The following is a 20,168-nucleotide window of genomic DNA, read 5'->3' on the forward strand; positions in this document are numbered from 1 at the left end:
GTTGGTACAGGACCCCCACTCTCTGCACAAGTTCTCACCCAACTATAGCAAACACATGCTGGAGACGTGATTCAGACGTAGGCATGATGCTCCACGTCTGGCGGGCCTGCGAGGAGCTCCACTCTTTTTGGCGACTGATTCATGACATTATTGCACAAGTTACCACTAATACCTTGGATTTCACACCTGAACAATACTTCCTACCTCATACGTCTCTCTCCAAAGCTGCCTATAGGGGGTCCCTAGCTATGCATTTGGTCAATGCAGCCAGATTATGCATTCTGGTTCATTGGTGCTCTACTGGCATCCCATTGACCGGAGAATGGTTTTCCAAAATCAATAAAATAGAAGAGATGGAGGAAATTGACCTATACATCACAGGACCGATTGCATAAATTTGATGATTTGGTCTTGCCGGTCTCATTTCAAAACAACAGAGCAATACAAGAATTACCTACAGTAGATCACCTAACTGTGGCACTAAGACTTCTATGAGCATGATTGCCCATGCCTTTGAGCAAATTGCATGGTTCCACTTTCTGAATCTCTTTGGGGAGGAGTGTTTGCAGGACACCCCATCCCCTCCCCTTCTCCCCAAACCCAAGCCTTTGTGTGTTTTTTTTTTTTTTTTTCTCCTTCAGACCTTTCTAGCTTCTTATTTCTTTCCTTCAGCTACAAATATACGATTCCTGTTAGGAAACCCCTCCGGAAATACTCCGTAGGGGAACTTACATAGAACTCATTGGACTTACCTTAACGACTGTGAGGTTCCCTAACTGGCTATTACCCCAGTTCTGATGGGAATGGGTTTCTTCCCGACAGTATTCCCATATACTGTACTTCATTGATTTGTGTTTTGTGTACTTCCTTTTGCCTACTGGCTCACAGTTTGGTTATTTTGCCTCTCCAATATGACTCCCTTATCCAGGGCTGGCCCTACCATGGGTCCCACTGGGTCCATTGGAGGGGGTAATTCTTTTTTTTTGGGGGGGGGGCAGCATTTTATTCTTGGACCCAGGCAGCACAATGTCTTGGGCCACCCCTGCCCTTATGTTAACACTGTTCGCTTGTATATTCACTTCTATATTTAACTATATGTGACTGTCTGTACCATTTACTTTTATTTGGATATTAGACCTCAATAAAATGTTTATGGAGAAAAAAAAAGTGTTAGCTGGAGTTTGGCTTCAATTTGTTAAAGTATTTAAATCTGCTAGTACCTCTAAAATTCCCTTCCCTCAAGACTGGCAATGCTGGTGTTCTAATGTGCCCCTCGGGCTCCCGTATCCAGAGTGGGGCTGCGCATATAGGAGGTTTGTTACTGGCCAGATCACCAGGTGAAACCAAAGGGGGAAGAGCATAAAAAAGGAAAATGAATGCAGCCACCACATCTAATGGGGGGCGCACCCGCCCCCAGAAATGCTTCTGCGAACCGACATACTTAAATGTCGGTTTGCGCAGCTGAGCCAGCCTGCGGCTGCGGTGGGCGGTCACCAAGTGGTTAAATAGACCAAGGCCCCTTTAGAAGCCTACCCTCCAGGGCTACAGGAACCCCAATGACCCCTCCTCACACCTTTCGGGGTAACTAGGATTTTACTTTACGTGATTGAATTTTGTGATTTGCCTGAAATGTTCTTTAAAATCCCGACAGCGTATATACTTAGAGTCTGGCTTTTGGGACTATAACACAAAAGGCATCATTGGTAGACTTGGAAGTTGGAAATAACTGAAGCCGGTGTTCCGTGAGAATTACCTACCCCGTGAGAATTACCTACCCCCGTCACTTCCGGCCAGGAACAGCTGAGCAGCGCAGCAGTGCGCATGCTCACAGGGCCGGATACCTAAAGGGACAACAGAGGAGCAGACTAGTGCGCATGCGCACTAGTATAGAAATAGCACAGTGTACCGTTGAAAAAACCTACCCACGCGGCGGTTAAATAAAACAGCGGGGCTGCAATACGAATCATCTCCGCTCGTGTGCCTGTCACTTCCCTGATCTCGGCAAGTAAATATAAAAGCGGCTGGCGTCTCCGTGATTTATGTTTACATACACCCGCCGCCGCTTTTATATTTAGTTGCCGAGATCAGGGAAGTGACAGGCACACGAGCGGAGATGATTCGTATTGCAGCCCCGCTGTTTTAATGTAAGCGCTGCATTCCATACAGTGCCGTGAACCGGAAGTGACGAGGGGTAGGTTTTTCTCACGGGTAGGTAATTCTCACGGAACACCGGACTAGATGGCATTTTATGTCGCTATAATTGAATTACTAGTTTGCCCTCGGAAGCCTCCTCAGACAGTCTCTCCACGGCGGCAGAGCTCGGTGACTTTGTCGCTCTGCGCTGATTGACGGCAGCTCAGTTGTAACTCTGCAAAATGGCTCAGTACTATTTAAACAGCTCACACCATGAAACCGAAATTACATGAAAAATCGTCACTGGCGTGTGTGTTGTGTGTGTAATAGAACAATGAATCAATGCTACCCTAGTAGCTGCTGAATAAATGTTACCACTGTTCATTGAATGTAAACACAAGTCTAGTTACCAGTTAGAAGTGATATTATGTTCCAGATGGGTTGAAATGTTACTACTATATAATATAATCTTTAAAAGGCTTTAGCACTGGGGTGGGCAACCTTTTGAGCTTAGAGTGGCAGAAAATGTTTGTAAGAATGTGCCAGATATATACAGCAAGCTGTCTACTGCAGCCATGGGCATCCGCAAGGGGGGCAAGGAGAGGCAAGTGCCCCCCCCCCCCCTGGAAATTTCCTGACCTGCTCTAGGAGGGGGATCTATAGGGACCCTGCTCTAAAGGAGGATCTATGGGGGACCCTTGCCTGGTCTTCTCTAAAGGGGGATCTTTGGGGACCCTGCTCTAAAGGGGATCTATGGGGGACCCTTGCCTGCACTAAAGGGGGATCTATGGGGACCCTGGCCTGCTCTAAAGGGGATCTATGGAGATCCAGGCCTGCTCTAAAGGGGATCATATTGGCTAAATATATATTCTTTCCAGGGAGAGCCTGGAGTACCTGGTGGTGCAGGAAAGCCTGGTAGCATGGGGAATATAGGTGAAAAGGTAAGACTAAAGGGGATCTATGGGGACCCTGGCCTGCTCTAAAGGATGATCTATAAGGGACCCTTCTCTAAAGTGGATCTATGGGGGATCCTGGCCTGCTCAAAATGGGGATCTATGGGGGCAAAAAGGGGGAGAGCATTGGTGACCTTAAAACGATGCCCCCCCCCCCCTGAAAAAATTCTGCGGACGCCCATGACTGCAGCCTTTTTCAACCAGGGTGCCCGTGCACCCTAGGGTGCCTTGAGGTTTCTTCAGGGGTGCCTTAGCAAAATGCCTAAACATTTTTTACAATCTGGTGTGTGGATGATGGCTGCCTTTTTAGTTGCAGTAATCACAGGTTTTTATTGTGCACTATTACAACCTTCTAGCTGTCAGCATCCTAATGACCAATGGCATCATCAGTTGTGCATAGCATCATTGTTTGACCCCCTCCATCAGCATTGGGGTCACATTAGCTGAGTGATGGAGAAAAACTGAGGGAGAAGAGAAACATTGGAACACTAGTCAATACCAGTTTGTAAAAGTGTATTTGCTTTGGAAGAACAAATTACCTCTAATGTTGGATGTTTTACTTGGGCTTGAGGATGTTGCTGCGTTATGTAAAACTATTAGAATAGCTTTTACATCTTAGAATAGGGTGCCTCGAGACTGTCCATACGTTTTTAAAAGGTGCCTCCAGATTGTCCATAATTTTTAAAGGGTGCCTTGACTGAAAAAAAGGTTGAGAAACATTGGCCTACTGTGTACTTTTTATTACTAAAGCGAGCATTTAGAAAGTGAACTGGTGTTCTAAACTAGAATACCGTATTTTCCAGCATATAAGATGACTTTTTATAATAAAAAAGATACCCCCAAAAAAATTGGGGGTTGTCTTGTACAGGTACTGTAGCTTCAACTAGTTACAGAATGTCCCTATTAAATATTTTAGCCCATTGGATGTGCCCTAATATGTACTGAAGCTTCTGCTACCAACTTAACGTCTATATTATTAACTGGTTCCCGACTGCCCGTTGCCTATTTACTGCGGCAGGGCAGCTCTCCTGCGATAACCGTCGTAGACCAACATTGGTCGCACGCCTGCAGCTAGGGGGCGAGCGCGTGCCGCCGCCGCTGCCACACTCCCGCCCCCACTCGGTTCCCGACTGTCTGTCGCCTATTTACTGCAGCAGGGCAGCTCTCCTGCGTGAACCAACATATACCTACGTTGGTCGCACGCCTGCAGCTAGGGGGCAAGCGTGTGCCGCCACCGTGCCCCCGCCCCCACTTGGCAGCGGGGACTCCGATTGTCGCCTGACACCCGTGATCGTTCCCCGCTGAGAGCGAAGAACGGGCAGCTGTTGTAAACACAGCTGACCGCTCTGCTCCCTGGAATGACCATCGAGCTCCTGTGATCCTTCTATATAGGATCACATGTCACTATGGTAATTTCAGAAGCCACACCCCCCCAGTTAGAATCACTCCACTAGGCTCACATGTAACCCCTTGATCACCCACAGGGTTATCCCTTCCCTGCCAATGGCATTATTACAGTAACAGCGCATATTTTTAGCACTGATTACTGTAGTAATGTCACTGGTACCTCCAAAAGTGTCAAAAATGTCAGTTAGGGGTCCGATCTGTCCACCGCAATGTCGCAGTCCCGCAAAAAAATCGCACATCGCTGCCATTACTAGTAAAAAGAAAAAAAAAAAAACAATAAAAATGACATAAATCTTTTTCATGGTTAATAGACGCAATAACTTTTGTGCAAACCAATCAAAATACGCTTATTGCGATTTTTTTTTTTTTTTTTTTTTTTTTTTTTTACCAAAAATATGTAGCAGAAAACAAATTGGCCTAAAATGCTAAAAAAAAATTTGATTTTTAAATTTTTTGGGGGGAAATGTTATATAGCAAAATGTGAAAAATATTGTTTTTTTTTTTTTTCAACATTGTCCCTGTTTTTTTGTCTATAGCGCAAAAAATAAAAATCGCACAGGAGATTGAATACCACCAAAAGAAAGCTCTATTTGTGGGGAAAAAAGGACATCAATTTCATTTAGATACAGCATCGCACGACCGCACAAGTGTCCATTAAAGTAACGCAGTGCCCAATCGCAAAATATGGCCTGGTCAATAAGGGGGCAAATCCTTCTGGTCTTAAAGTGGTTAAAGAGGAAGTAAAACCTCCTCTGACACTTGTACTTATAGGTAAGCCTATGATAAGGCTTACCTATAGGTACCGTAAATATCTCCTAAACATGCACCGTTTAGGAGATATTTACCTTACATGCAGCCAGTGACGTCACTACATGCAGTGCCGTGACTGTCGGCTCCCGCGCGCGTGACGTCACCGCGGCTCCGGCTAATCAGATGGCTGGATGCCGCGATCCCGGAAGACGGGCAACTGGACATGTCGCCCGTCATAGAGGTGAGCGGACGGCACGGAGGGGGCTCGTTCAGAGGTAAGTATTTCATAATGAGCTAGTATGCGATGCATACTAGCTCATTATGTCTTTCTCTTTTAGCTTGTAAAAAAAAACAAAAAAAAAAACCTGAGTTTACAACCTCTTTAAAGGGTGCCTAGAGATTGTCCATCATTTTTAGAGGGACACTGGTCTACTGTATACGTTTTATCACTAAAGTAAGCATTTAGAAAGTAAACTGGTATTATAAACTAGAATACCGTATTTTCCGGTGTATAAGACGACATTTTAAAATAAAAAAATCGGGGTCCGTCTTATACGCCAGGTACTGTAGCTTCAGCTGGTTACAGAATGTCCCTATTAAATATTTTAGGCCGCTGGATGTGCCTTAATATGTACTGTAGCTTCTGCTACATACAGAACTTCTCTATTATTAATAGTTTAGCCTGCTGGATGTGTATGCAGTAAGCTTCGGCTACTTACAGAATATCCCTGTGCTGTAATACTCTATGTACCACGCTGAGCCAATCACGGCAAGCGGTGTATACTATTAATGCATACAAAGCCTGCTCAGATTGGCAAAGGTTGTATAAGCCCGCCTCTCTGACTCAGCCAATCCGAGCAGGCTTTGTATGCATTAATAGAATACACCGCTTGCCGTGATTGGTTCAGCGTGGTACATAGAGTATTACAGCACAGGGATATTCAACCCCCAGCATTGGGGTCAGTGATTGCAATAACAACCCATTTGATTGGTGTAAGTGTATTGCAGTATTACTGCAAGTGACTGCAAAAACAGCCCACAACATTGAGGTCAGTGACTGCCATAACAACCCCGAGCATTGGTGTCAGTGACTGCAATAACAACCCCCAACATTGGTGTCAATTACTGAAATAATAACCCCCAAAACTGATGTCCATGTCTGTCATAACAACACCCAAAACTGTTGTCAGTAAATCCCCCCCCCCCCCCCCCCGTATTGGTGTCAGTGCAACATATTAACCCCATGATTGGGACCAGAACAGAAAAAAAATAATAATTTGTGTCAGTGTAGCTCAATATTTCCATGATTGGTGCATTTGCAGCAAAATACCCCAGGCTTGGTGGCAGTGCATCATGAAAACCTTAGGAATGGTGTCAGTCAAGTAAGATACTCCTAGGATTTGTGTCAGTGCAGCTATATTCCCCCTGTATTGGCATGCATTGCAAAGGTTATCAACCCCTGTTTTAGAACCATGGAAAAAAGAAATATGATGCCATGATTTTCCTGTCGGCCCCACAACTAACCAATGTCCAAAGCTTGCTGTCTCAACCTATGTAACATCTCCAAATGACATCCCTTCCTAACCAATGACACCACAAAGCTCCTAGTTCACTACCTGATCATCTCTCACCTCGACTATTGCAACTCCCTGCTCATTGGATTCCCTTTACATAGGCTATGCCCCCTTCAGTCCATTATGAATAATGTCACCAGACTCCTCCACCTTACCTACCGCTCAATGTCTAGTACACCTCTCTGCCAATCCCTCCACTGGCTTCCGCTCACCCAATGAAATAAATTAAAAATACAAACAACAACTCACAAAGCCATCCACATCTCTGCCCCCATCTACATCACTACATAACTAACCTTCAAAATACCAACCGAATTGCCCTGTTCGTTCCTCCCAAGACCTTCTGCTCTCTAGCTCCCTTGTCACCTCCTCCCATGCTCACCTCCAGGAGTTTTCCAGAGCCTCTCCCATCCTCTGTAACTCCCTACCCCAATGTGTCTGACAATCTCCTATTCTGTCCACTTTTAGACCCCCGGGACCCTTCTCTTTAGAAAGGCCTACCCTGCCCCAACCTAACTTTTGTACTTTTACTTTCCCCATCAGCTCATTCCCCACAGTTATTACCTTTTTGTATCTCTTGACCGTCCCTCTTAGATTGTAATGAGCAGGGCCCTCTGATTCCTCCTGTATTAAATTGTATTGTAATTGTACTGTCTGCCCTTGTATTGTAAAGTGCTGAGTAAACTGTTGGCACCATACAAATCTTGTATTATAATAATAACAATAATGAGTAGTTGAGCTACTAGCAAAAAAGGGAGGTTGGGCTCAAAAAGCTAGATAGGATACAAGGCTTTTGTACCCCATGATATGCAATTTCCTGCTCGTTGTTCTCTCTGGACATTCCCCTCTTTCCTCACATGGATTCTCCTTGATAGGGATCCAAACTGTACAAGCAGGTATCCATAGGATGAAGGGTTGAGATGAAATGGCAATAAATATAGGATTAGCATGGGTACTGCACAATGAGAGGGGCATTTCACTAGGAGCTCTATGCAATGCAGAAGTTGTGGTAGTCAACCCTACTGGTCAACAAAGAGAATTTGATGGGTTAAGTGGTTATATACTGCAACCTGCAGCCTGGTTGTAGGTATCCTTTCACCCTGGTCTACTGGTAAAGGATTCATTTGCACCTTAATTAAAATTAAAAAATATATATTTATATACTGTTGACCTAAAATTGGAAGCTGATACTTAATTTGTGTGCCATGGATAGATCTAAGAAAGGTGCAAAGGAGTTTTGGGACTGTCCCTCCATCTAAACCTTTACCATGATGGCAAAGGGTTCAAAGCTTCAACCTGCACAGAGATTTTCTAGCTCATGGGACAACAGTTTAAAGCCCCGTACACATGCAACGATTATCGGCCGACCGATCGTCCGACTTTTGTCCAAGTTGTGTTTTGTTGGTTGGAATGTGCCTAGACTGCACACAAATTTTCTCGGCCAACAAAAATCTACTTCAGAAGTGATGTCATGTGTTGGTTTGTTTTCTTTGTGTTTTTTCTTCATTGAGCATGCCCAGACTTGCTCATCAGATTTTTCCCTGTTGAAATCTGTACTGACTGCACGAAAATCGGCCGTTGTGTTGATGGCCAACAAAAATTTTATAGCCTGCACACCAGATTTTTTTCGACCGAAAAGTCGGAGTTGGTTGTCGGAAGCATCATACTAACAAGCCGAAAATCGGCAGATCGGACGTTGGCCGAAAATTCCCTGCCAATTTTCGACGCGTGTATACGGGGCATTAGTGTCAGCATAATGAGAGTGATTGTCAGTGGGGTTGGTTAACTCTGCAGGTAACCTTTTTTTATACACACAAAAAGTAGCTGGCACCATGTGTTTTACAAAAGCAGGATTACTACTCTACTACGTATTACTACTACTGGTTATTACTACTACAGCAGTACTACTCTCATTCTCCTAGCTCAGACTGGGGTTCATCACATCGCATTTTTGTCAGAGAATGGGAAGAATTCTCCATAGGAAGGACAAAGAAGTCCAGTCCTTAGCAAAGCTCTTGATATTCCTGGGAGAACTTGGAACAGTGAAGAGCTCCCCTAAGACATTGTAAGCAACAGACCTAACAGAGAATGAAATACTGCCTCAAGTCATCAAAAACAGAATTAAATATTTCTACTGCAGCCTTTCTCAACCTTTCCAACACAGAGGAATCCTTGAAATAACTTTCTGGCCTCAGGGAACCTCTTCTAAAAATTTCTATATTTACAACTTATGTTACATTAGTGTGAGAGTTAGTGGGAAGAATGTTCCTTACACTTGTGGACATTGGGAATAATTACCCACTTGCTTGATGCTCAAGGATCCCTTAGAAACCGCTTGAGGAACCCTAGTTGAGAAACCCTGGTCTATTCATTCTGTCTGTCTGTCTGTCTGTCTATCTATCTATCCCTACTTGTTAGGTGCTAGGTAAAACATATCTGTGACCCTGTTCTGCTTATCAGGAGGGTTTGATCTGTTAGTTTAGCCTGTCACATGTTTCCAAGTGTGATTCACTGGGTCTGAGGGAGTGTCCCCACTGTAGCCAATATGGGAGCTCATTGGACAGTGGAGGAAACCTAGCCTGTGGCACACTCTGTTTTATGTCAGTTCCAGTGGGAGGGCATTCCTGCACTGCATCCTGGGATTGGACATAAATAGGAGGGGAGCATGTGACAGGGTGTCTTTGGGTGGGAAGCCAGGTCCCAGGAGGAGGGTGAAGGCTGTCTCTCCTCCTGTTGCTGAGGAAGGTGGTCCAGGCAGTCGGCCTAGGGACCACAGGTTGAGCTGTGCTGCAGAAGGATCCAGTGTGCTGACCAAGTGGAGCTGCTGGTCAGAATACTTCTGGAAAAACAGTATTGTGAGTACTCCAGCATCTGCCCAGGGGTCTGCCTAAGAGAGGGGACCACTCCAGACAGGTCAAGGGGATCAAGGAGCCAGTTAACCCAGTGTGTTGTAGTAAAGGGGGTGCCAAGTTGTAAAGCCCTGAAGATTATGGGTTAAAGGAGGCGCCAGGAAGGGCCCTGAAGTTGCTCAGCAGTGCAGTCTATTATTAAAATCAGCTACCTCAGGAAAGAAGTGCCTTAGGAAGCTAATAGGACTCTTTCACAGTCAAAGGTGAAATACAGTAGGCGGCCTAGCCATGACAAGCTCAATCAGCGTTAACAAGCGTCAATCAGCGTTAACCAACGTCAATTAGCTTTTTTTGTACAGTCCCTGCTTTTTTTTGTGCATAGTTCAGTTATTGGCGTATCCCACTCATCCCTTTTTCTATCCAAGTTACAAATAAAACCACACAAACCAAAGAAACTGGACTAGTCCTTGTCTGAGGTTAAAAACATTTGGAAACATGCCAGAATGGTCTACTTTTGCAAATGGTAACCCAGGGGAACCCACACACAGCAGCTCCCATGGGAGTAGTGCTACATATCTATCTATCTATCTATCTATCTATCTATCTATCTATCTATCTATCTATCTATCTATCTATCTATCTATCTATCTATCTATCTATCTATCTATCTATCTATCTATCTATCTATCTATCTATCTATCTATCTATCTATCTATCTATCTATCTATCTATCTATCTATTTTTTGTGTGTAATCACATCCAAATAGTTTTTTTTTTTTTTTTTTAAACTAGTTTCAAGCGGGTTGAAACGGAAAGTTTTTTCCAATGAATTATTTAGTAGCCAGGCCTTACCAGATTCCTCAATGCTCTGCTGAAACTGTGTTAAGCAAGTACTACTTATGAAGTCGAAATCAAATCACCGCCTAAGGCTTTTTATCACGTGTTTTTGCTATTAATAATTAACCTTCTCAAAATGGAGCTACTTTCAGGCACTAGCCCTTCATTCCATTGTAGAGTATACATTTGTTACCTGAAATGTTTTATTATTCTTTTTTCTTAAGTAATTCAACATATGCAACAATGGGTACTTGATCAAAGCTTTTATGTACCTTAAATACAGTCTGAATAAAGAGAATTCTAGAGATGCCATACGTGACATTCCATAACCCAGCACAGAATTTGTTCTCTGACCAGAATGTCTCTATTTTTTTTTTCACCATCTTGTTTCCACTTCAACATATATGTATAGAATAAAAAGCAGATCAACTGTCAGATATATGTGTTCATTTTAAGGGCATGCATTTATGTAATGTATAAAAGCAGTTGTAATGGGTATTTATTTAACCACTTTGCCGCTGCTCACTAGAGCTCTACTGCGGCAAAGTGGCTCGATAACGTCTCCAGACATTCCCCTCTCTCGGCCGCGCGCCGCCGGAGGCTCGCTCCCGCTGTATTCAGTCCCAGCGGGAGTCGGGCCAGGGGAGGAGCGGCGGTGATCACCGCTGCTCTTCCCCGATCGTCGGGGATCTAGTGTGGAGATCCGCCTGCTTGTGTAAACACAAGCGGGCGGATCTCCTAAGTGACAGGCAGGGTTCAGCATGTCCCTGTGTCACATAGTCCCCTCCTCCCACACACGTCAGTAAGAACCAGGCATACATTAACCCCTTGATCACCAATAAAAATTAACCCCTTCCCTGCCAGTGTAATTTTTACAGTAACAGTGCATATTTATAGCACTGATTACTGCAGTAATGTCACTGGTACCCCCAAAAGAGTCAAAAATGTCAGTCAAGGGTCCAATCTGTCCGCCGCAATGTTGTAGTCCCGCAAAAAAAAATCTCAGATCGCCGCCATTACTCGTTAAAAAAAAAAAACACCAAAAATGACCGAAATCTTTCCCTTAGTTAGTAAACGCAATAACTTTTGCGCAAATCAATGAAAATACGCTTATTGTGATTTTTTTTTTTTACCAAACATAGGTAGCAGAAAACAAATTGGGCAAAAATTAAAAATATTTGATTTTTACATTTTTTTTGGGGGGGGGGGGGGATTTCATAATTCATATAAAAAAAATTTACGCTCTTTTTATGTTTATAGCGCAAAAAGTAAAAATCGCACAGGTGATCAAATACCACCAAAATGAAGCTCTGTTTGTGGGAAAAAAAGAACATAAATTTCGTTTGGGTACGGCGTCGCACGACCGCGCAATTGTCAGTTAAAGTCACAAAAAGTGGCCCAGACGTAAGACAGCAAAATCCTCCGGTGGTAAAGTGGTTAAATCTGAAGTGTGGGCAAAAATATTATTGGACAAGAGGAAATCTTGACCTTCATACACCCTTTATCCAATCACTGAATGCCTTGTTTTCTTTGAAAACAAACGGAGGAGCTGCACTGTATGCAGCTCGCTGTGTTCGCTGTTCTCCAACCCTGACTGTCAGCTTCACTGTTGGAAATTCAGCGTTGACATCGCCATAGGAGGATGCACGCAAGTAACCTTTTAGGAAAGAAGCAGCCACCAGTGGGGAACACATCATTAGATATACTTAGTACCTAGTTAATGCTCCATTACTTTTTTTTTTTGCCACAGTACTCATCCTGTCATTGCCAATGTTAATTTTATTTTCTTCCTAATCGGCTGGCACCATCTTTATTCAAGCAACATCCAGGCCTAGACTGGGATCCTGGTGCAGAGATGATGCTGGATTTTGCTCTTCATTATGTATATAGATCAGCCCTTTACTGCTTCCACTCACCTTGTAACTTAGCACAAAGCTACACTATACTGTCTGAGTAATTAATACGGAGGAAAATCTGGGGAAATTTTTCCTTTTGCCTGCAGTAGATGAATGACATAATTTGCCCTAATTCCTCTTCTCGAACAAAGATTGGGAAACGCATTCACTTGGCTGGAGCTCCTTGTCACAGCTTTCCTTGATATTCGTATAGCTTGGTACATGGATTCTTGCCAAAGAAAAGAGTTGCTGGAACAGAGTATGACAGTAGAGCAGTGTTGCCAACCGTCAGTATTTTTACTGGCAGCCAGTAAAAAAATGGGCACTTTTTTCCTGCCAGTAAATGCCAGGGACAGGGAAATGTTGCCAGTAAAAATATGGCTGTGACGCTCGTATTGGAGCTGCGCATGCAGAGCCGGCTGAGACCATCCAGTGTGTTAAGGAGGCGCTGGCTTGGGACGGGTCTAGTGGAGGGGGTGCCTGGGTGTGTCGTGTGATGTCATGGCGCAAGGGAGCGGAGTGGAGCAGCTAGAGCCTCGTGTGCGGGTCTGTGGAATGGGAGGAAGGCAAACCCAAGGCAGGACTGTCAGTGCTGTTTGGACTGGAGTGGACTGAGGGGGCCCCTGGTGTGGAGAAAGACTGTCACTGTGCAGCACAAACTATATTACCAAAAGCATGTTTTTTTCTCAGCTGAAACTTTGTGGAACTCAATTCCACCACCTCTGGCTTGAGCCCTCTGCTCCCTACTCACCACTATCACTTGTAAACAAAGATGTCCAGCTACTGTGTTTATCACTGGTCCAAATCATTTGGTGGAGGGGGGGATCATGGTGTGAGATTGTTTTTCAGGGGTTGAGCTTGTCCCCTTAGTTCCAGTGAAGGTAACACTTGAGGCGTCAGCATAGCAAGACATTTTGGACAATTTTATGCTCCCAACTTTGTGGGAACAGTTTGGGGATGGCCCCTTTCTGTTGCTACACGACTGTGCACAAGTGCACAAAACAGGGTCTGTAAAGACATGAATGAGAAAGTTTGAGGTGGAGGAACTTGACTGGCCTGCACAGATTCCTGACTTCAACCCAATAGAACACCTTTGGGAAGAATTAGAGCGGAGGCTGCGAGACAGGCCTTCCCATTCACATCAGTGCCTGACCTCACAAATGCGCTTCTAGAAGAATGGTCAAATATTCCTATAGACACTCCTAAACCTTGTGGACAGCCTTACCAGAAGATTTGAAGCGGTTATAGCTGCAAAGGTTGGGCTAACTCAATATTGAACCCTACTGACTAGGACTGAGATGCCATTAAAGTTAATGATCCTGTAAAGGCAGGCGTCCCAATACTTTTGGTAATATAGTGTGTGTGTCAGGTTAGAAGGTGGATTTTCTGTGTCGCTAGTTTCAGATGTGTGGAATCTAAAGAGCCTCTGGTCTTTACCAGGGAACTCCAGAAGTAGATTTGGATTTTTTTTTCATGGCGCTACCAAGTTCCGACACTTGTTATCCCAGTGGTAAATGCTCTCAGACAGCTGAACAAAATGAGCAGATTTGCAAGCAAGAAAAGAGCCTGTAAAAACTCTGGGGTCAGAAGAGGTGGTCCTTGGACATTCAACAGGCAGAAGAATGAAGCAAGTAGCAGACTCGAAGTCATAACACAGATAAAAGGTCAGGGTAGGCAGCAGACCAAAGAAAAACAGGACCTAAAGATCAAATGGAGTCATAAGCAGAATAGGAAGCAAAGTTTAAAAATTGAAAAGCTAGCAATGATCAACAGAAGTCTTTGGTTTAGACAGTGTCCCCGAGGACCAAGTAGTGATACATTAGCATTCTGCGCTAGGCGATTGGCACTGTTAGTTTTCAGCTCAGACCTTCTGGAAAGAGAATGCTTCTCTACCATTAGGTCCCTCTCATGCTAATCCCCCGTGCAGTGTTACCCTAACACAGTGGTGGATTAACTGTACCCTGGGCCCCAGCCTGTTTCTATTCATGGGTCCTCAGTTTAATGAAATTATGCATAAGGTTTGTACATAATCATTTGTGTTTTGCTTTTGACATGAATTTGTGAAGCATTTCTGAAGGGCACAAAAGATCTGGTAGGCAGCATTCCTATTTTTAATTAGATCTTATGCAGCAGTGTTACCCTATGCAAACACTTCTAGGCACAGGAAGCATGCATATCTATTGCATATAATTGTTTAATTATCTCAAAGTAGAACTGTAGATATGCAAATTTTTACATAATTCTAAACAAGCAGTAAATAAGATTTAAAGTGATTTTTTTTCAGGTAAAATATGTATTTTTTAACCTTAACTGTTATACTTACCTGCTCTGTGCAGTGATATTGCACAGAACAGCCCTGATCCTTCTCTTCTGGGGTCCCCCGCCGATGCTCCCTTCACCACCTGACTGCCTCTATAGCAAGCCGCTTGCTTTGGGGGCATTTATGCAGGTGTGCTCTCCATTGACCCACACCTATTAGCTTGCCCCCCCCCCCATCCCCAGTCCTCACTGGCTGGGATTGACAGCAGCAGGAGCCAATGACTCCAGCTGCTGAGCCAGTAAGAAGAGAGAGAGAACAGTGATGTTGCTATCACGCACAGTGCTAGATCGACATCAGGCTTAGGTAAGTGTAAGGGGGTCGGCGAGGAGAGGGTATTTTGACCTTAATACATAGAATACATTAATTAAAAAATCCTTCTGCCTTCAGAACCACTGACCCCTGTAGCTTTAGACACTGTAAAGTGATTCATCCAAAAATTTACAGTAGTAACACTTTCATTTCAGCAGCTGATCTTTTTTGCTAGCCCTGAAAGTTATAATCTATAATATCTATTTTATACACAGGGCAGTTGCCCAGAAAAAGATGAACATGCAATCCTAACAGCATTAGCATATAAGCACTGCAGAACAGTTGATCTAATCCTTGTGCTGCATCTCCCTCCTTCAGTCTGAGATCCTCTGTTCAGGAACTGCAAAAGGCTGATACTAGATATAATTCCTGTACTTACATGGCCTAAATGTAACAAACAAAAACTTACAAGCTGACCTCAATGCACATTTTCATTGGTTAACTATGTGGCAAATGAGGTTTAATGTTGTTGATAAATGTAAAGTTATGAACTTGGGGGCTAAGAATATGCATGCAGCATACATACTTGGGGGAGTAGAACTGGGGGAATCTGGGGGAATCCAGGATCTGGATAGCGGATAAGGATCTGGGAGATCATAAGCTCATAAGGATATCGGGGAACTGGAGAAAGTGCAGAGAAGGGCAACCAAACTGATGAGAGGCATGGAGCAGCTATGAGAAAATATTAGAGGAACTGTATTTATTCTCTCTTGAGAAGAGGAGATTATGGGAAGATATGATCAACATGTACAAATGCATAAGGGGTCCATATAGTGAACTTGATGTTGAGTTGTTCACTTTAAGGTCAACACAGAGGACAAAGGGGCATGCTTTACGTCTAGAGGAAAACAGATTTCATCTCCAAATACGGAAAGGTTTCTTCACCATAAGAGCTGTGAAAATGTGGAATAGACTCCCTCCAGAGGTGGTTCTGGCCAGCTCACTAGATTGCTTTAAAAAGGCCTGGATTCTTTCCTAGGTGTACATAATATAACTGGGTACTAATATTTATAGGTAAAGTTGATCCAGGGAAAATCCGATTGCCTCTCGGGGGATCAGGAAGGATTTTTTTTCCCCTGCTGTAGCAAATTGGATCATGCTTTGCTGGGGTTTTTTCACCTTCCTCTGGATCAACTGCGGGTATAGGATTGTGTATATGGGATTGTATGATTGGGTTTTTCATTATTGTTTTTTTTTTTTTTTTTTTTTATTGGTTGAGCCAGATGGACTTGTGTCTTTTTTCAACCTGACTAACTATGTAACCTCATAAACTACTATTACTGTAAATCATATAGCATTTTGTTATAAAAACTACTTGTAATGGTATATTCACCATACAGAACTCTATTATTGTGTGAGTTTTCTTGTTTGATATTTTTATTGAAAATAATGCAGAGTATACACAACAACAGTAGCGCTGCAAGCGCATGTACTCGTAAAAGTAACAGAGAGGTTCTCAAGTATGAACAAAACAGTAGGAAATAAAAAATATCTGTGTTAATCTGGAACAGTGAGTCTTGCACAAATGGTCAAAAAAGAGGCAATGTCTAAGAAAGTGCATAGACCAGAGTATTGTGTGTCTTTTATATCTGCCTTAAAGCAGAGTTCCACCCTGGGAAAGTTTTTTTTTAATAAAAATACCCCCGGGACAGTCAGGGCTAGTGCATTCCACAATGGCTAGCCTCTGATCTGTCCCGGGTTGCACTTACCTTTTAGAAGAAATACTTACCTTGAAAATGTATTGTCCAGCGCTGCCATCTCAGGTGTGGGCAGCTTGAAGCCAGCGCGATCCTCTTCTGTGTCCTTTTCCGTCTTCTTCGGTCCCACGATGCACTGCACCGGCCCCGCCGTCACTTCCGGTGCCGCAGCGTTATCCCTGCACAGCTTCTGGGTATGCCCAGAAGCTGTTTAGCAAAGTATGACGGCGCCTGAACCGGAACTGACGTCGGGGCCGGTGCAGGCGCATTGATTCCTGGGAGAAATGACGTTCAGCTCCCAGGAATCATTGCAAGCCAGGAAGTGACGAATCACCGTGGCCGCCGAGGGGAGGAAGAGGAAGTAAGTTAAGTATATTTTCTTCTAAACAAGGTAAGTAAAAAAAAAAAATTGCGATTATCCATTTGTTTTTCAGGTGACCCGGAGCAAGAAGATGGAGGTAAGTATAATTTTAGGGTGGAACTCCGCTTTAAGTTCAGCTTTAAGCAGCCCTCAGCACGAGTGTAGGTGTCTAGTGAATGTGCACCTAGGCCAAGGTAGAGGACACTGGTATTGGAACAGCCATGTGAATGAGCAAATGGTAGCTCCCAAGAGAAGTGGATTGGAGTTGCCAGTTCCTTACATTCTGGTGGAAACAAATAGCTAATCTTAGAGTTTCAATAAATTAGAAGTAAACACGGACCTACTCTAAATAGAGTACAGACCCTTGGCAAAGCTTTTAAGAAGACCGAGATAAGCAAGAAAATCTTCATACCAGTATAAAGAGGCTGCAGGATTTCGTTATGGAAATGTTTATCCTGACTGGAGGGAATAAATACGATTGTTCTCCAAAATGAATAGAAATAAAGGAAACAAAAAAATGATAACCCGTATTACAGGAGCTTACAGTGTAATTAATGCAGCTTAATCTGCCTTTTCACAATGATTTGTACAGAATGTCATTGGTACTAAAAACAGCCAGCGAAGCAGAAGGATCGAAGAAAAAACAGACTTTGTGGGTTTTGTTAAATCGGTGATTGATCTACTTACTGCATGATCTAGAAATGGACTTTCCCCTCACTAACCTCTCTGTAACTGACTGTAGGTTCTCTAACTGCAGTTACTAAGTTACACAATGAACTAAAGGTCCATACACACCGGATACTAGAATTCGTTTCCCAATGCATCCGTCTATCCTTGCGTTTGGTTGTATTTTTTGTTTATACCCTATAACAGCCTTTCTCAATCTTCTTACTTCAAATTAACTCTTGAAATCATCTTTAGGTTTGAGGAACTCCTGCTAAAACCAATGTTTTGGGGTCAGTGGAAAAATTGCTTCTTACGCTGGTGGCCAATAGGAAAAATGCCCTCTTTAGGCCCCATGCACACGGGGCGTTCAAAAAAACGTACGTCCAAGCTAGTTATAACGCCTGGAAAAACCGGCGTTAAAAACGCGCGTTAAACAGCGTTTCTCAAATTATGTTAATGAGCGTTAAGCCGCGTTAAGCCGCGTCAGCGCTAAATAGCGTTTTTTTAAAAAATCAGTCCTCCTCCATTTTCCACACCCAAAATAACCACAATGCAATGTGTGGAAGCCATTTTGGTAGGAGAGAGAGAGAGGAGAGAGCATTTTCAGATCGGTTGAGAGTGTTTCTTGTATTTTCGGAGTATTTTTTGCATTTCTGAGTCATGGATCCTGTTATGCAGAAGGTTGATGAGGCGATCCTGCTCATCATCTTGAGAAGGATGCGTAGAAGGAGACAGTTGGAGGAGGAGAATGAGAGGAGCATACGGCGAAGGTTCTGGGTGCATCCTGTCATGTTGCAGCGTCTGTCCGTGGGGTACTTTACCACCATGTACACCCAACTCCGCATGTATCCGGACAAGTGGTACAACTTCTCACGTATGTCCTTTCCGCTTTTCGATGACCTACTGGAGAAGCTCAGGCCAAGGCTATCCAGGATGGACACGAACATGCGAAGCAGTGTGTCACCGGAGGAAAGGCTGCTTGTGACACTTCGGTAAGTGAAATCATTTGTGGGTGTTTTGTATAGGGTTAGTACTTGGGTTAAGAGGGTTAGGTGGTGAGGTCCTAGTTAAAACATTTTCAATGTATTTTTGAAAGATAGATGTAATATGTAATCATTTTTTATTTTTATTTTAGGTTTCTTGCTACTGGCCAAAGCTTTGTCTCCTTACACCACTATTTTCTGCTCGGTGTCTCCACGGTGGCCAAAATTGTTAAGGAGACATGTGCGGCAATATGGGAGCAGTTGAAGGAGGTGGTCATGCCGGAGCCGACTGAAGAGATGTGGGAAGCAGTTGTCGACGAATTTTGGGAGAAAACCCAGTTCCCCAACTGTATCGGTGCCCTTGATGGAAAACACATCAGGGTGAAGAAGCCCCCCCATTCCGGCTCTGCATACTTTAACTACAAAAAATATTTTTCTGTGGTACTCCTGGCATTGTCTGATGCCCATCTTCAATTCCTTGCTGTTGATGTAGGAGCATATGGCAGCCAGGGTGATGCCCGCATCTTTCGAGAATCGGCCTTTGGACGTCGGCTACACGAAGGACGACTCAACATACCAACAAGCAGGCCGCTACCGTGTACTGAGGAACCAAGCTTGCCATTGGTCATGGTGGCCGACGAAGCATTTGGACTGGCAGAAAATCTGATGAGGCCATACAGTGGCTATGGACTGAGTCACACCAAACGTATATTCAATTATCGGCTGAGCCGAGCTCGTCGTGTTGTGGAGTGTGCGTTTGGTGTGTGCTCAGCAAAATGGAGGGTTTTGCTGTCATGTATGCAACTGGATGTTGACAATGCCACCAAGGTTGTCCTGGCCTGCTGTGTTTTGCACAATTTCCTAAGGAGAAGCGACAGGAGCAGCGTTGAACCAGAGCCACGTAACCCCATGCACCGCGTGCAGTTTATGGACTTACGAACAACAGCACGAGTCATGACCATCAGAGATAAGTTTGCGGATTTCTTTGTCTCGCCTGATGGGGAAGTGGCATGGCAGGATAATTTTGTCTAAAATCATTCATCTTGTAAACTTTGTGATATCTTCACATACAGCTTTTATTAAACATGTATGTCAGTTCTTTTGATGTCTATCATTCTTCCATTGTTCTAGTTCAATGTTGCATGTGGCAAGTGTGTGCCAGCCCAATGGCCTGTGCATACACTTGCCACATGCAGAAGAAGGAGGGGGGTTTCCTTCTGCATGTGGCAAGTGTGTGCCAGCCCAATGGCTTGTGCATACACTTGCCACATGCAGAAGAAGGAGGGGGGTTTCCTTCTGCATGTGGCAAGTGTGTGCCAGCCCAATGGCCTGTGCATACACTTGCCACATGCAGAAGAAGGAGGGGGGTTTCCTTCTGCATGTGGCAAGTGTGTGCCAGCCCAATGGCTTGTGCCTACACTTGCCACATGCAGA

General features: G+C 44.0%; 2 protein-coding genes across 2 annotated transcripts in view; both read left to right on the forward strand.

The window, feature by feature from the left end:
* SHANK1 (SH3 and multiple ankyrin repeat domains 1) overlaps window positions 1-20,168 on the forward strand; it is a 964,213-nt gene that overhangs the window by 381,071 nt on the left and 562,974 nt on the right. The gene's annotated exons all lie outside the window — the stretch shown is intronic.
* LOC309568204 (uncharacterized protein) lies at window positions 18,412-19,766 on the forward strand (the record flags this gene model as incomplete). Its single annotated transcript, XM_082273844.1, has 2 exons — window positions 18,412-18,743; window positions 18,887-19,766. The coding sequence occupies 2 exons, from the start codon at window positions 18,412-18,414 to the stop codon at window positions 19,764-19,766; spliced, it is 1,212 nt and encodes a 403-aa protein (XP_082129970.1).

The sequence above is a fragment of the Pelophylax lessonae genome, assembly GCF_965119305.1.
Source record: "Pelophylax lessonae genome assembly, chromosome: 12".
Lineage (NCBI taxonomy): Eukaryota > Metazoa > Chordata > Amphibia > Anura > Ranidae > Pelophylax > Pelophylax lessonae.